Source organism: Brienomyrus brachyistius, chromosome 7 (assembly GCF_023856365.1).
Source record: "Brienomyrus brachyistius isolate T26 chromosome 7, BBRACH_0.4, whole genome shotgun sequence".
Classification (NCBI taxonomy): Eukaryota; Metazoa; Chordata; class Actinopteri; order Osteoglossiformes; family Mormyridae; genus Brienomyrus; species Brienomyrus brachyistius.
In genome coordinates this window covers 4602144-4619718 of record NC_064539.1, presented here as the reverse complement: position 1 = coordinate 4619718, position 17575 = coordinate 4602144, and the positions used below count along the sequence as shown (strand labels likewise).

General features: G+C 44.9%; 2 protein-coding genes across 2 annotated transcripts; both read right to left on the bottom strand.

The window, feature by feature from the left end:
- Positions 1-373: 373 nt before the first annotated feature.
- On the bottom strand, positions 374-3317 carry tmem141 (transmembrane protein 141). Its single transcript, XM_049019812.1, has 5 exons — positions 3118-3317; positions 2783-2849; positions 2543-2626; positions 1925-2032; positions 374-1323 (listed from the first exon to the last, which is right to left on the bottom strand). Exons 1-5 carry the CDS (start codon positions 3169-3171, stop codon positions 1256-1258), a joined length of 381 nt encoding a protein of 126 aa, XP_048875769.1. The 5' UTR covers positions 3172-3317; the 3' UTR covers positions 374-1255.
- A 3614-nt stretch (positions 3318-6931) lies between these two features.
- Positions 6932-11094, bottom strand: LOC125746139 (uncharacterized). The gene is made up of 8 exons (XM_049019810.1): positions 11028-11094; positions 10424-10514; positions 9477-9748; positions 8944-9022; positions 8417-8595; positions 8100-8334; positions 7453-7818; positions 6932-7220 (listed from the first exon to the last, which is right to left on the bottom strand). The coding sequence occupies exons 3-8, from the start codon at positions 9701-9703 to the stop codon at positions 7200-7202; spliced, it is 1107 nt and encodes a 368-aa protein (XP_048875767.1). The 5' UTR covers positions 9704-9748; positions 10424-10514; positions 11028-11094; the 3' UTR covers positions 6932-7199.
- Between the last annotated feature and the right edge of the window lie 6481 nt (positions 11095-17575).

The following is a 17575-nucleotide window of genomic DNA, read 5'->3' as shown; positions in this document are numbered from 1 at the left end:
TTGCAAAAAAGAAAGACTAATAAACTAATAAACAACCACACTGACTCTGTTCCAAGCCCCAGTGAAAATGAAAGACAACCCTCCATATGTGAACCGCTATGGCTTTCCAAGGTAATTCCTACTTTATTAAATACTGATACTGATAAATAATACAGAATCAGGCACTTAATATTTGACTTGGCTAACAGCTACTGCATTTTCCTGGATGAGGATTTAAGCAAATCAAATGACACAGCATTTCTCTCAGTAAATAACCTCTTCTGCACCACCCTCCTGCTTAATGTCATTAGAGCAACATGTTTATCTGCAATCACTTACCATGCAAAGGTTGTTCCAACGATAAAAAAAAATTGGAAGAACATGTTATAAAGTTTTATTCAAATGTTTTTATTAATATATTTTTATAACAAAAACTGCAAGAATTACACTTCAGCGCCCCATATACACTTACCAACATTTTATATTTACTGATTTCTCTGAAAAATAAATTTCGTAGCTTTATAGTTTAATAATTCCCTTACATCTCATAAAGCAAACCCATACCGATACAGCATGATCCTTAAATCAATTCATTTTAATATAAATGTACATATTACTCACAGCCCTGCGATGGGCTGACCCCCCATCCTGGGTTGTTCCCTGCCTCGTGCCCATTGCTTCCGGGATAGGCTCCGGACCCCCCGCGACCCAGTAGGATAAGTGGTTTGGAAAATGGATGGATGGATATTACTCACACTTATTTAGCAGCTAGTTTGCTTAAATGATAAATGCCAGCACAAACAAAAAGTACAGACAGAGGGCACCCACCAGTGATTATAATTATCAAAGTGAAATGTTCCTTGTAGGGAAACAGCCTTTTTTATTGTTGCTCTACACAGGAAATTTATACAGCCAATTTTTAGTTAACAATAAAAAACAACATGTACATCTTCATACACCTAGATTTCCCATACATGCCCTTTAAAACGCTGAAAGTAAACTAAATAGCACCACCTGTCGGTAAAATAGAGCAGTGCGTTTTCATAACTGCCTTACCATTGCATGAATGCAGCTAAGCTTGGAGTTTAACCCAGGAAGCAGAGGGCACAGGGCAGAGATACACCCTGAATGTAATCTCAGTCAATAACACTGCACATGCTACCACACTCGACAAGCAATTGGTCTTGGATGTTCGAGAAAAAATTGATTACCAGGAAGATCCATAACAGGACATGGTGACTGAGTGTGCAAGTTTCTGACAGCGGTACATCTTCTGCTATTCCATCACATCCCCATACCGCGTGGTTTTAGGACCAGGTTCTGTTGTGGAAGGAGCTTCCTCGCCTGTGCAATGAAATTCAACTGAATGAATTAAAATGGTCTGTTGAAGGAGCACAGCACTTATTCTGGGAATGTGAGCAGCTAGCGGGAGGTAAAAACTGAGAACTGGCCCAGGTTAGATGAAATAAATCAAAATGTTTCATTCACATACCAAACAAAGACAAAAAAATCCAAGTCGTTATCTTTAACAGTTCAAGACACGGTTGTTGGGGTCCCCCTTGACGTGATGACCTCACTTTTATTTCTACGGTGTTCATTGTGGGATTTTACTATGAAACTCCTGGAAAAACACCTTTTTTGCCAAGCCTTATTTTAATACCCAGTTTTTATGTGGTGGGGGGTTATAGACCCCTGTGAGAGATTGAAGAATGAACCTGGTTGAACCGCTGAAAAATCGTTGTATTTCAATGAAGAACTTCAATGCAGTTTTTGAAAAAAATAAGGCATCGGATGGCAAAAAAACTCAGAAATATCCTTCATTTTTGCAAAAAAGAGCATTTATATGCGATATTTCTGAACAGGGAAATAAGCTGAATCTGACACTTTCCTCCAGAAAATGCGTTTACCTGCCGGTACCTAATAACAGGGGGAGAAAGGCACTTACTCGCAGGAGTCCTGTCTGGGTAGCTGCCTGTTTCCAGATACATCCACAGGTCCGAGCACTTCTGGGTCTCCCAGCGTGTCACTGTGTAGCTGCAGACTGAGCCGGCCACTGGGGCAGGGAATGATAGAAGAGTGGGTAAGAACAAGGAGCCAAGATGGCTGAAGGATGGGGAAAGAATGGGGGAAGAATTACATTCCTAAATGAGGAAAGTGTGAGCCGGACAGCCTGGTTAGCAAGCATCCCTGGAGCTGTGTGAGTTAAGGGCCTTGCTCAGGGGCCCAATGGTGACTGATTACTCAGCCAACTACGAGATTCAACCCCATAACCTTACAGACAAGGGCACAGATCCCAAACCTACTAGCCGCACACATTTTATTTAGAGATACTTAATACAAGCATTTAATTAAAATGTCTAAAACTCCTGTTTGAAACAACCTTCCAGTAAACCTAAAGAAGAGGCAGAGGAACAAGCTCCTTAATGGTTAGAACGTCCTAGATCCTTCCTACTATCAAACACGAGTGCCATTTCATTGAAGCCTCCTGAAAACTTTATTCAAAACTGTAAGGCTTGTGTTGTATTTTCGCCATGAGGCAGGTATTCAAGCACAGGTCTCTCACCCACTGAGAGCAGCAGGTTCCACTGAAGCGGGTAAGGGAGCCTCCTCTGCAGGGCTTTCTGCAAGACGAACAAGCCCGCTGTGCCTGTAGAAAGGCAGCCGACAAACAATCAGCAGCAGGGGCAATGGGAAAGCAGCCAAGCTGGAGAGATCGAACTCACTGTTCTCACTATGATCACGACCAAAGGGCCGAAGAATGTGGAAAAAATGCATCCGGTCCTAGTTTTGGTTCTGCACTCACCGAAAATAAAGGTCCCCATTCCTGTCATGAACGCACGTGACTGGCATGCAGCGTACTGCTGCAAACCCTGAGAAAGCAAAGAAATAGCAAATTCAGTGGTATGAAAACTGGGCATTTTTTCCAGCCCTAATGGGATCAGCCAACCAGCAATAATTTGAAACCTTATTTTTACTGAACACATGAAAACAAAACGACGTAATGTTAAACCAGATAACCGACCGTCAGCTTGTTGTGAATTGTCAGCAAGATACTTTTCAGCCAAGTATGGATTCTTTCCTCAGTTACAGATACTTAGGGAAAAAGTGACTAGCGAAGTACTAAATGTTAATGCACACCGGATGTTTTGCAGCCACCGCATCGTCGACCTTGGAGATCCCGAGATTGACCATCCCTTTCCTCAGGCAGATTTCAGTGGAGGATGGGACTCCTTAACCACCGCAAACCTGAATCTTCTAAAGACGATCGTCGTTACCTACTGGTATTCATTTATTTGTCATCATTGATGTCAGCAAAGAATATCGGCCAGCGTTCTGCTTCCGAGTCACCGTGCGGATCCTGTCTAAAAACAGCACTGCGGCTTCTTGTGGAGCGGAGGATAACATTTCGACAACACGATAAACACGATTGAAACGAAACCGAATAGACTATTTTCCTGATTAGCGACGCATGAATCAGCGAGTGTTACAAGTTTTTCAGTTTTAAAAATGTTTACCTTGCAGATTTACCTTACTTTACAGTGGTGCGGCAATATTTAATTTTTGGTTTGAAATACATGAGTATACTGAAGGGCCAATAGAAAAAAATGCCACTTCAACGAAAATTTTTTATTAAAAGATCTATATGAATAGGAAGTTATGACGTAATTTATACAGTTCGCACAAATACAGTGACACTTAATCACTTAACTCCATAATATACAACATCTGTGATCTCATGCACTGGTCTAAGCACGTGCAGTTTTAGATGAACTGGCGATCTTAAATTGCCCTCAGTTATTGTACCCTAGATCTCCTGGAATTGCAGAAACGCTGAACTGGAGTAAACAGTTGTGGAAAAGGGATGACTGGATGTCTTCATTGCTCCCGAGTTGAGTAGAATCCATTACAGGTTTTGCTCCTGTCACTCGGGGCAGAAACAACGTTTGACTCCTTCCTCCCCACCTTCTCTTACGAGCCAAAGCGTCCTGGCAGCGGCCTCCTCCTGCCCGCTTTCATCCGATCTTTGGTAAGACAGTATCCCCCTTTCATTCCAGCCTCTATGCCGGATCCCCTGAGGGAGAGGGGGGAGGACGGGAAGGGGGGGACGACACACATTTGGATGAGGAACAAATATCCATCCATCCATTTTCCAAACCGCTTATCCTATTGGGTCGCGGGGGGGTCCGGAGCCTATCCCGGAATCAATGGGCACAAGGCAGGGAACAACCCAGGATGGGGGGCCAGCCCATCGCAGGGCACACTCACACACCATTCACTCACACATGCACACCTACGGGCAATTCAGCAACTCCAATCAGCCTCAGCATGTTTTTGGACTGTGGGGGGAAACCGGAGTACCCGGAGGAAACCCCACGACGACACGGGGAGAACATGCAAACTCCGCACACATGTGACCCAGGCGGAGACTCGAACCCGGGTCCCAGAGGTGTGAGGCGACAGTGCTAACCACTGCACCACCATGCCGCCCCCGAGGAACAAATATGTAGCAGATATATGGAGCTAAGCCAAGATCACCACCTAGTGGTGTCAAAAAATACAGCGAATGGTTCATAAAGTGTGATTTTGTCCATCACTACTAAAACAATTTTAGATTAAAATATGTACATGCATTAATATAACCATAAGTAATAACTAGGCTGACAATACAAAGCATCACTTATTATTCTGTGGCTTAGATAATACTAACTGTTAACTGTTAATTTTATCCATTCATACAGGTGAGTATTTTACTAAAGTAAATACAAACAAAACAAAAACAAAAATATTGGTGAATCCATATCCTGAACCACCATGCTGCCTCTTTAGAAGGTTCTGAGAAGGAACATTTGGATCTTCTAATATAGACCCAATGAAGAATATTTGAAATTAAGAGTGTACTCATACTAGATGATCCATACTGTGCCTGAACACGTTTGACCCCCAATAGTCCAGTTAGTTTGACTGGAGTGATTGCTCCCTGCTATGCCCAGTGTACTGAACTGTGTCCAGGCCCGCTTGGAGAGGTGGGGAGGGGGGACAGTTGTGCCACTGGGTGTAGTGTGAGTGCGTTTTTAGTATCATCATGATGAGCTGTTACCATTCTTTGAGAATGTGACTTTCATTGTGTCGGGTCCAGGCTGTCAGAGAGGGGCTGTCTGGCTCTAAGCTGGCCCCTCCTCACCACCCTCGCTGGTTTCCATGGCGAGAACAGTGTAGAAATGTAGATGTTTAAAATGTCAAATGCCAGCGTGTCTCTCCTCGTAAAAGCAAAAGGGTTTCCTGACAAAGTACTGAGAAAGGGCAAAAACAGTACAGTAGTCACACTGTCATATGGTGGTGGGAGCCGGCCTGCCTTGTCTGCTGAGAGTCCCAAGCCACTTACAGACACGCTGGGCGATCAGTGGTAGGCCTTGTCTTTCCCTGGATCTTTCTGCTGGATCACTGAACACCAAAAGCCCTTGGGTTAGATGGAAAATTTGGAGGGGGGGGGTGGTGTTTCAGGGGTAAAAAGAGAATAACAGAGTGGTGACGTTACATAAAACTGACTTTAGTAAATGTGGGCTTATGCAACAAATATCGGTATTTTACAGAAGCGGTAACACAAAGAAACAACATATAGCCATAAATAAATTTACATGTATTACTAGTATAATTTTTGGCTTATCTGTCCTTTTTATAATGTGTCTTGATATGCTGCTGGAATTTAAATCCAACTTACAGAAAACTTGACTTACGTAAGCGTTTGTGGAATTGCATGTATAATTTAACTAAACCATCTTACATCTAATTGGCCTCATACTACATTTTCTTTTGCTTTTAGCAATTGCTTGATGTAAATGTTACAGTAGGTTTGCTGAGAACGCGGTTTGATTGGATGTTTCGGGAGCAAGAGAAGAGACGCCCTTTAGCTCCCCCTATCTGTGGTCACCTGTCATACCTTCTCCAGGTTTGGTTCCTCTCTGCACAGAGACCAAGATTTGGGGCCCATTGGTCTGTGGCTGTAGGTCCAGCATGTCCCCCCCCTGCCTTAGGGGTGTTGTGGGGGCCCAGGGAGCTTGTGGAGCTAACCTCTGCTTGCTGGGATCATGATGACCCTCCCTCTGGCATCTCGCCCAAGGTCAATAGCATCGCCGCTACTCAGGGTTCCCATAGCAACCTGACCTCCCCCCCCACCACCACACACAAACATATAAATTTAGTTTTATGTTAGTGCCCCTTGGCCTGAAACATGCCTTTTACAAAAAAGTGACAGAAATCTTGCCAGGTCAGTTAACTGGCTCTGTTAATTATAATGTTAATATGTATATGCTTGAAGCAGCATGGAATCCATGCTATAAGAAAAGATCATAAACAAATAATTTACAAGTATCTCATAGCATAATTTCAGACTTGCCGTAATGCTTTTGCCCCTATTATGTTTTACATATATTCATACAGTATATCTGATGCTCTTATCCAAAGCGACTTATAGTGGAGGGAAGGGTTACAATTGATCTGTTATTTATTAAAAAACAGCCCTTAGAACTGACACATGCAGCTGTCTGCCTCCTAAACAGCTGCACTTCAGTGTTTGATGTCTCAGAAGTGCATCTCAGAGTCTGGCTGCTCTCAGTTTGGGAAATCGGTGACCACCTGTACATGGGGATGAGTTTGTTAGTCTAAGGTTAGTCTTAGTGGATTCACTATTGTCTTTTGTCCCTTTTATAATATTGTAATTTATAATAATGTGAGTGTCTTTTATACAAAAAAAAACAATAAAATAGACACAGCCTCCAATATCATTTAATAGGTCCTTGCAGTATGATCACATTGATTGCAACGTCACTGACTACATGATGGTTGTGTAAATACCTGTGCTTGTTTCAGTCGCTCTTTGTCTGCTTGTGGCAGTGAAGGGTCAGACGGGCACCTGGTGGACGACTATGAGGGGGTTGTGGCTTTTTGACCAATCCTCTGACCTCTATGACCTCCCTGACCTTTGTGAGCTCCTTGGCATCCTTGGCTGACTGGGGTGAGGCAGGAACTTGTGGGTGTGGCACACAGGAGGGAATATATAGGCACCTGTAGGACAGACCACAGCTGTGTGTAGTGGGTTAGTGGGTATCTGCTCCAGCAGGTTGTGGGTTCAAATCCCATCACCAGTAGAGTAAGCATATCGCAGTTGGGCTCTGCATCCAATTGCTCCAGGCTGACCCTGTTCACTGATCCTCACTTGTACATCACTTTGGACTAATGGTCTGCTAGAAGAAATAAATGTTGTTTAGAGAGACAGACAGACGCACAGACCCTGCAGGCGGTACCCGACCCCAGACTTGCTGTTCTTAAGCTGTAAAGACATAAAGCTTTGAATGTCTGCCTATGCAACCTTCAAATACCCATCCAAGCCAATAGCAATGCAGCATAACAGAGACACTGGCACCATCTGTTTCAGTTCCCCTCAGTTTATTGGTGCCAAGGCCCTCAGCATGTTACCCCAGGGTGCGCGAGTATCCATGGCAGGCTGTCCTCTTGGTGACCGGCTGGCTCTGACAGCGCCCTTCGGAAGTGAGGGCGGCCACCATGCAGGTGTAGGCGGTGCTGGCGGGCGGTGTGGGCACGCTCGGGGCCCAGGTAGGTCACACGGCTGTTCAGCCACAGCTCATAGTTGAAGAGGCGGCCCAGTGGCAGGGAGGGTGCGGCCAAGCTGACCCACAGCTCGTGGCGGCCCAGCACCGTCACCATCAGCCGTCTGAGGTGTGTGCCTCCACCCAGGTGCTTAGCCCCACCGCAGCCCCAGGCCCCACCACATGTACCCCAAGGCGGTACAGGGAGTCGGGGGTGAGGCCACCCACGATAGCCCTGGCACAGAGCAAAGAGGCACGGTTAAAGGGGGGGCAACCAGAGGCAAATTCATGCTTAGGCTATCCTAGGGCCCTAAGAAAATCAGGGACTGTGGCTGGCAAAACAGAGGCTCCATCCTGCCTCAGGGAAAATAGAATAGTGCAATCTCCAACCCTGCCCCTCCCAGATTGGTGGATTTTACAGCCAGCAATTCCCCCATGTCAGCCTAGGGCCCCCAAAAAAGTTATTTTGCCCCTGGGGGCAATAGAGTTAAATACTTGGAGAGAAGCTTCACTTACCCATGCTTTGTGGTCATACCCCATGACACACAGCTGCTGCGGTTGGCCTGGTCTTAGCTCTGCCCCTTCTCTTTCGACAAGCAATGGAGCAGGCTCGCTGCTAGGGCTGATGTCGTTGTCAGCAGTGGAATGGATTACGCGAAGCGAGAGAGTAGATTGGGACTGGAGTGCGGAAAGGGATAGGGTCACGTGACACTGGGTACCACGGTACAGCAGCCTGTCTTCATCAAGGAGACTGAAAAGAAAAATAAAGATTAGTCAGATGTTTTCTAAGAATCCTCAGTTGGCACACAGGAAAACTAACACCTATTTCTCACCTATACCTGACCTCCAGGCCGCTCTCAGGTATGCACTCTACCCATGAGACCACGTAGGAACCTGATGTCAGTCGCTTTGTTGCTGGCGGAAGCGGTTTGGGGAGACGCTGCAGCTTCCTCAGACAGGAGCTGACTTCCTCCTGCAGCTCCCATCCAAGCGATGATGAGCTACACAGAGCCTGAAGGAAGGACAAAGTTAGAATAAAAAACAGTTATCCCCTCCTTTCTCAGAAAAGCAGTCCAGTTCACTGCTTACTAAACTCAGATTACTACATTCCATATCATATTTAAATGACACGTGTTACTGAAATTAGATTTTTCCATTATAACGACCTGAAATACCTTTTCACTTAAAAACTCCCTGTAAAAATAAATCCCAAATGCATGCTGCTGAATTCACGTGACAGTGTTTAAATACTCTAAATGCTTAGCATATTAGCTCAGTGTAATGTAACAAAATCCTTATAAACATCATTAGGCAGCTGAGCGAGGAATGGGCTAGAAAGGAAAATAAACGCCAATCTCACCCGCAGCCAGTCCTCCAGCAATCCGTGCTGTCTGACTCGCACCACCCCGCTGGGCTGTGACACTAGCGCCCCCACTGCCCTGTGACAGTCATTGCAGAACAATGTTTGGAGAAATGAATGAACAAGCGACTTTAAACATCAAACATGACTGATGATGAGAGTAAAAGGCAGAGACACTTTAAAATGGTCAGAGGCCCCTGGGCTGTTTGAGTTGTCAGAGAGGCCCCTACTATTTCCTATAATGGTGTAGTTATCGATTGGGAAGGGGGGGGCGGTTAACAATAAAAGTTGCTGATGATGGTGGTGCTTTATCATTTCATTAAACATGATTAATTGAGGCCCCTTTTAGCAGAAGCCCCTGAGCTTCAGCCCAAGAAACCCCTTGCATTTCAGGGCCCCTGATATACAGAAAGGTTTTAGCAATCTTTTGTGGTACCTTGGAGCCATGTGGAGGGTCCACGTCTGCTGGCTGAAAGAATGCAGGCCATCAGGTGGAGGGAGAGACAGACCGACAGACGGGGGGACTGACTCACACAGCCGCGAACCAGGCGCCGTCAGGTCTTCCTCCAGCAGGTAGGAGCACAGGCCGTCCAGCAGGGGGGGGGAAGGCGGAGCTCACGAGCACCAGAGCGTGCCCGGCTTCTTCCGCCGCCAGGCAGCTGAGTGCGAAGCAGGCCGTCTGTGCCGCTGCAGGTCCGCTTCCCGCACACAGCAGGGCCTGCAGGCCGGCCGACCCAGTGGCGTGATCGGACCGGAACATGCTGAGCCACGCCGGGTCCACTGGAGCAACAGAGCTCTAAACACTCTGAACAAAGACACAGCTAGAGGTCACATGGCAAAAAAACAGAGAGGCAGCACTAAACTCAGCTCAATTCCATTTAATTTCAAGTAACGCCTTCTTCCCAAAGAACGAGGGGCATGAAACAGGGAGGGAGGGAGGGAGAGAGAGAGAGAAAGAAAAAGAATGCATGCTAGTAGTAGAGAGCCAACCAGGGGTCAAAGGTCACCTGGATGTCCAACCCCCTCAGCATGCTAACATTCAAGAATATGAGTTTTCTTTAAAGCAGTGGTTCTCAAACTCGGTCCTCGGGACCCACTGCCCTGCTTGTCTTCCAGCTATCCCTGCCCTACACACTGCTGATTATCTGGATCAGGTGTGTTCAGTCAATCAAAGACAGTTGGGACTTGTGTGTGGGGCAGGGATAGCAGGAAAACAAGCAGGGCAGTTTGAGAACCACTGCGTCAAAGCAAGGTGTAAACTGAGGTCACAGTCAGAGTCCATCAGTGAGGCAGTTCTCCAAGCAAAACAGGTTTGGATCGTACCTTCAGAAATCCTAAAGTATTACATCACGTAGGGAGAAATGACTTCAAGCTGAAGGCTTCAACTATTACTGCAGAACTTAAATGATGCCACTTATCCTTAGTGTGTTATTACAATCCTATATCTCACAGGCGTATTATGGAGCTCAAAGGTTCTCACCAGCCTGTACTCCAGGTCCAGGTCCAAAGAGCCCTGCCTGTCTCCATCCCACTCAGGTGGCCCAGAGCGACAGCAGCGTTCATGGCAGTGTCTGACAGCACAGATCATGCATGTGCCTTGTTAATGCTGCTTTGTAAGATCTTCTGTAAAACCTGGCTTTATTTTGTGTTCACAGACATAGGGTTTAGCCACACTAACTAGTTGGATAAGCTACCACAACATGGTTACGCTACATCTTACTAAGTGAGATAGCTATAACTAGCTACATACAGTCAGCCATCTGAGCCAATATTTAGACAAGCTGAATATTTCCCACGAATCATATGATGAAGCGAGAACCAAGTGTTCCCAGAAGCCTGTGAGAAAGGTGGGAAAACTAAGAATTCTGGGTCATTCTGGGTATCATCAACATGGAAACATCTAGAAAGTCACCAGTCATCCAAATCTTGTCACAGTTATTTCAAATGTATTTAATTCTGTACACGTTGCGTCCTTCGCTGAAAATGAACGGCTCCCAGCACTCGGAGGCGTTCTCAAACTGGGATCCCACGGCCACAGAGGCATTGTGGGAAAGTGAGCCTTCGGCGAGGCACAGCAAACCCACCTGTGTGACTCTGTGCCAGGCAGGCCGCCAGGCTCCCCAGCGTGCAGGGGGCGGAGGGCAGGCGGAGGGCAGGCTGAGCGGCGTGCGGCAGGTGACCTCGCTCAGGGACACACGGGAGAGCAAAGCTGCGCAGTTGACCCCACCTTCTTCCCCCTGCCCAAGCAGGCTGGTCAAGCCCTGCAGCATCTGTCAGAGCAGGCCATCATCCCGCTGCAGCAGTTCCCGTCCCGCACCACTCCCTGCCTGTCCCGGTGAGACACCCCCATGCTAATAAATACTGACCTTTTGGGTTGAAGACCTTTAGAGACTGTAAAATCAGCTGCTTTTACACCGTTATGGTGTTTAGTGACCTAAGCTGCATTTAATTGATTTAATTTATTCTACCCATCTAGGCTGCTGTGTTTATTAACATACACAATGTTGGGGAAGTTACTCACAAAATTAATCCATTCCAAACAGAGATGGAAAATTCAGGTCCAGAAAGTACAAATCAAGGTTTTGTTTCAACCAACCGGCTGAGTACTCTGTGACTATGACTCTTTATACTCAACCGGTTTGTTGAAACAAAATCTTGGTCTGGATTTATGCTTTCTGGACCTGAACTTTCTACCGCTACCTGTAATGTATTACTTCTGTGAGAAATTTCCTCAACACTGAACATACAGTATCAGTCAAAAGTCTGGACACACCTGCTTTTAATGCATTGGTCTCTATTTTAAGTATGTTATTCTCTGTACAGTAAAGTGCCTCAAGGCAGTGAATCAATACATATCAAGTATTGCAACAACCAAGATAAACATACGTCTCAAAATTTTCTCAGATTTCAGACCCTTCTAAATAGCCCCCTTTACCTCACTGACAGCACTGCAGACGCCTGGCATCCTTTCCACCAGCTTCCAGATGCAGATGTAGCCGCCTGGAATGCTTCTCCAACAGTCCTGAAAGAGTTTCCACAAGTTCTGTGCATAAGTCTGCTATCTTCCTCTTACTCGGCATCCCAAACCAGCTCTGTAGGGTTTAGGTCAGGGGGATTGTGGGGGACAGGTCATCTGTCACAGCACTCTGTCTCTTTCCTTGTTCACACGATAATATTTAGTACATACCCACACATTGTACTCAGGGTCGTTATGTTGAAAATTTCAGGTGTGTCCAAACCTTTGACTGGTAGTATACACAACTGCACTATATTTATATATAAATCCAGCCCTCGTGTTTTGCACTGCCTTGTGCTTTGAGTACTGTGAAGTTCTATGCAAACCCTCCCCCTACTTTCTCTTTGTATGTTGCCCTGTGTTCCTGTTCGTGGGAGTTTTACTTACACAATAATATTCTGAGGGCATATGGAAAAATGACTGATTCAAAGAGGTAACCAATCAGATTGTAGAGGAGGTGGGTACAAACAATTAGATGAGGTGGGACCAAGACATCTGATTGGTTAGTCCTGTCTTCTCTATTTATTTGGACCCACCTCCTCTCCAATCTGATTGGTTATCTCCCTGAACCAATAATTTTTTCTTCTGCCCTCAGAACATTTTGACAGTAAATCCCGTTTGACTTTACTTAATTGATTTCAGCTGATTCTGTGATGTGCTTAGCTGAGTTACCAAAGATGCTATGTGTCACGATCGGTAAGCGCGGGTAAGGCGAACAGGCAGGCAAGCAGGCAAGGAGCAGGCAAGCAGGCGAAAATCGGGGAAAACAGGGATTTATTCTCGGGGCAGAACAAACGGGAGCAACTGGCAGGTACTGACATCGACAACATCAATGATGGACGAAGGACTCAGGGAAGACTAGGACTGAAATAGACAAGACAGATCAAAATAACAAGACACAGCTGGGTACAATCGGGGAAGCACACGTGGATAATCAGGGGGGCGTGGCACACTATGGCTCCAGCAGCGTTTGTTACAGTATCCAGGCTGTCTTTGATAAGCAGCCTCCCCAAGGCTCCCACTAGCCCATCGCTGCCCCCCTGAGTCCCTTCCTTGAGCTTCTGCACTATGTCCTCTCTTTCCAACAGCACCTCCAAGAGGGCAGAAGTGGCGTTGCACTTCCTGACAAAAAAAAAACACAACATTTTTAAATACCTCTGCTTCATGCTGTTCTTGCTCCAAGCTTATTGTGGATTTAATAGATATTATTATATAATTTCCTTAAAAAGCAAACTCAAGTAGAAGAAATTCAATTTTTAAATGATGTCTATGCATACAACTGGAGTCCTGGTGTAACCATATTGATAAGATAACAGATAGAGTAACTTTCGAGCTGAGAAAAGCCGCTGCTGTTTTACTGTTCAGAAAGGTACTTAATCTTAATCTTAGCCTAGATAACCAGAATTCAAATAATAATCCTCAGATAGTTAGAGAGCAGCCTGTGGCCTGTTGAGATTGAGGTTGGTATGTGGCTGAGGAAGCCGGGTCTGTGATCCAAAAGTCCCAGGCTGAATCTCAGGCTTGGCAGAATGATTTCTCTGCTGGACGTCTGAAGCGAGGAACTTAATCCCCAATTCCTCTAGGGGCTTTTCTGACCTCACCTTCTCAATTGTACGTCACTTTTGTAAAGGCACAGCATTCACAGCCTTTGAAGTTTACTATGTGTCCACAATTAACTGCTGCTGACAAAGTACAGGTCAAACCAGCATCACTGTCAAGCACATTGCAACGCCATCACTAACTGGGCACAGCACACCAGAACTCAAAATCACTGTCACTGGTACGTTGTACTTTGTAGATCCGCCTTACCCAACCTGCTGTCGTGCCATAACCACTCATTTGGACTCCATTAGTAGGAATTGGTTAAATGGTTTTCATCCCAAAACCTTGTAAAGTCCGAAAACATCAGATGTGAACTTTAAATCAAGTTCCATTGGCAGCGCTAATAGTCAGTGGTGACAAATGTCATCGCCAAGAGTCTCCCAGGATGGCTGCCGCAAGCCGGCCCACCGTCTGGAGTTCAGAGACTAGAGCCTGTTGCTGTGGAGATGGATAAACACGCCCTCCCCTATTGAATGATCATCCCTCCCCCCCTAAATAACATAGTATAATTACAACATGGCGTTTCAGTTCATGCATATTCCAGTCATTGTCGGATCCCGTCATGGGGTCGAGTGCGTGACTTAAAGCATATCATATGTGTGGGTGATTCCATTATTATTTGTGTACATAGTAGTAACCAGCTCATCATCCCCAATGTTTAACATTTAGTTACGTCCATTTATCAGGGTTGCTGTTTTGTTTTTTGTTTTTTTTGCCAAAAAAATGACGTGCCGGAGTGAGTCAGTATAGTAGCTTAGGACAATAACACTGTTATTCTCAAAATTTAAGAGCCAGTTTGCACACAGTAACACAATAAGTATGAATCATAGATTTTGTGATTTTATATTGCTATATAACTTTACAATATTGTCATATTAAAAAAAAACACTTCAAACCATTATGAAAATAATAAATTCTCATTCTCAGATGGAAAGATACTGCAAGCATATGTGTTAGTTTTGCTTTACGTTTGCAGTGTCCTTAAATGTGGCAAGCATAGTGGGGGTAGATAGTGAGGGAAACCTACTTAAGTTTAAACCTACTTAAAAAATTGATATTTCATTAATATGACTTTGCACTTATCAAAGTGTTTAACAGTCAGAGCATGGAAAGCTTAATATGCAAATAGCATAAGGACACACATTCCCATTTCAGAATTGCAGAAATAAGGTTACACTTAACTTATTCTTACAGTTCAACTTATTCGTGTTAATTGTCGTGTTAATATTTCTGAGAATTAGAGGTCCTCACATCCTGATCACTGCACCTTACCTTGAATCTGGAGTGACTCTCCCAGCACCCTGATGTACGCATCCGTATTGGGAGCACGCACAAGTTCTTCCACCAATTGTTCCTTGTAAGGAGTCAGGAGCTCCAACACGACTTCTGAGCGCAGCAGTCCGGCCAGCGCATGTCCAGGCGCCGTTCCGTTTGCGGCAGAGCACGCCATCCACCGTCAGGTTATTGCGCTTAAGCACCGGACCGTAACACCAGCGTGCAGACTGAAGGTACGGAAGTGGGGATGACGGTACCTTCAGAAAGAAGGCGTGCGGAAAATGCAGTCACGTGGCTCAATGAAAACGCTCCATCACTGTATATGAAATTCCTCTCATTCCACCGATTTCCAAATAATACAAACACCTAATCAGAACGAGAACAGACGGGAAGCCATTAAAATCACTTACCGACACTTCTAACCTAAATTAATGTAAGTAGATCCCAGGATGTGTTACAAGAAAGGGAGTTTTGAAGTTTTTGGGTTTTTTTATCTCACTAAATTTGGTGAAAAATGTGGTGCAGTGCCCGCCCCAATTACATTACCATGCTGAAAGTCAGTCTTAATAGATTTCCTCGGTCATATAGCACTACAAATATATACAATGTTACACTTATTTAGAGCCAAATTATTAAAACCTCAGCTAAAACTATGTTTAGTGTTACGGAAGCTATAAGCCTATTTAGTCTTAATAACTTAACCTTGAAGCTCGTGCGTTGAAGCCTATAAGTAAATATATATAATTTGCTAATCATATGCAGAAATAATTGCAAAATACGTAGTCTATCTACTCCCGCTTATTTGGGCAGTTTTTATATATTATCAGAGGGACGAAAGTGAGGAGAAAGAGAATCAACACGGTACAGAAACTGATGCTCATAAAACTTAGTGACAACCTCTCGCCGCCTCGACCAATCAGATTCAGCGGCGGCTGCCAGTCTAAAGTACCAGCGCTCTGATCACCATGACGACGCGGGACAAAAGGTCATTCATTCCACTAGTTTACATATTGAACGACCGAATCCGGTTTATGTAACGCTGACAATTAGTTTAATCGGCTTCGGAAGATCTCTATTGGCATTTTTACATTTATAACGTAATCCAAAAATTTGGCTACGTTCTTGGCATTTGCGCAGAAAGTTGCACCTGTGTATTATGGAAGTTTCAATGAATTTAAAATTAATTAAAAAAAAATCAGCTAGTCTCCGTAATACTGAAGTGGAGTGCTATGGCGTCCACTTCTCGTGGTTTGAGGTTACCCGTCTCTTTATGTAGTTTTAATCCTACCCAGAAAGCATTAGAATTCATAGCTTCTAGGCAATGCTTGTCATTCGGCTCTCCAATTAATTCGTTAAACGTGAACAACTGGTAATGAATCAGCCCACAAAAGCACAACATGGCAGTTGAAATATTTTATTTTAACAATAACTTTAACTTTTCCATTTTTACAGTGAAGAGATGGTCAGCCCAACCATTTGCCCATTCATGTTTATTTTCTTAAAGATAATTCTTTAATACACAAATCTTCCAGCCCTCTCAGATCCTCTCTCCCACTAAGCAACTAAGATCAGGACGAGGGAATTAAAACAATTCAGTGCACAGTGTTCGAACCCGTCCAGATAAATTAAAAGTAATAAAAACGAGAATTAACATGTTGCTGCATGTAGCTATGCTTGCTGCATGCATGTCTGTTGTCTGTGCATGCTCATGTTTGCTGAGGGGGGGGGGGGGCAGGGGTGGCACATAAAGATGAACAGAAAAACACTACTTGCTTGAAATATTTTTCAAAACAGGGGGCTCCCTTGTAACGGAATCTACATACCCATTTTTTATAATTAGCTATTGACCTGCAGATGATGAAACAGAAAATGCAACCAGTAACACTGTTCTGGGCATTAAATTGTAAATGGGCAAACCATGTTAACAATTCAGGAATCAGCCTTGGCGGGTGAACAGCTTGTTCTCCCCTCTAGGAAAGCCCTCGAATATGCAAGGTAGTGCAGGAGTACATGTAGTGTACAAGTTAATGCAAGGTGGAACAAAGGGGTTACAGCATCCCCAGTGAGATACAGTGGAACACCCCTGCAATGCAATGCAATGCACCCCCCCCCCCACACACATTACAAACGAGCCTCAAGTTTTCACTATGAGGCTCATAACAAAAAAGAAAAACAAAAACTAATAAAAATACACAATTTTCCCAGTGCTGACCACTTGTCCTTCAGTCAGCCGTATCAGCACAAACCGTACCAATAGCGCTTCAATGAAATGATGCTCAGTCTGTTGTGCTTTAGTCTCAGAGCATAACAGGGAGTTGAATGTGCGAGCACGTGCACCAGTGGTCCACCAGGGGGCAGTACAGTGTAGAGGTCCATATTTCATTGCGCCAGCCACAGAGCAGGGACAGGGGCACTCAATCCCAGCACACGTTTTTTTTTTTTTTGTTTTAAAGTAAGTGGGTGAAAAGGGGCAGCAGTGGAGAGGGGCTGATGACAAATGTCACGCTTCACATCCAGTCCATGGAAATACCATTTCTCTGCAGTGTCCTTGCTGGCCCTCTTCATTCTCCAACCCACACACATTGATAGCAGCAGGCAGATCTAGGCCTCCCCATTTTTAAAAAGAAAACAAAAAGAAGAAACTAAAGAAAACCCTACATTGCCCATTATGCTCCAGCCCTCCACCAACATGTCAAGCTAGTAGTGGGGGAGTGTCAGTCCTGGAAGTATGGTGAGATC

Coding starts and splice junctions, on each gene's coding strand:
- tmem141 (XM_049019812.1), bottom strand. CDS start 3,171: ATGGTCAATCTCGGGATCTCCAAGGTCGACGATGCGGTGGCTGCAAAA. Junction 2,627..2,782: donor AATGGGGACCTTTATTTTCG/GTGAGTGCAGAA, acceptor GCCTTTCTACAG/GCACAGCGGGCTTGTTCGTC. Junction 1,324..1,924: donor CCCAGACAGGACTCCTGCGA/GTAAGTGCCTTT, acceptor TTCATTGCACAG/GCGAGGAAGCTCCTTCCACA.
- LOC125746139 (XM_049019810.1), bottom strand. CDS start 9,703: ATGTTCCGGTCCGATCACGCCACTGGGTCGGCCGGCCTGCAGGCCCTG. Junction 8,596..8,943: donor TGCTGGAGGACTGGCTGCGG/GTGAGATTGGCG, acceptor TCCTTCCTTCAG/GCTCTGTGTAGCTCATCATC. Junction 7,221..7,452: donor GGATACTCGCGCACCCTGGG/GTAACATGCTGA, acceptor TATTTCTTCTAG/CAGACCATTAGTCCAAAGTG.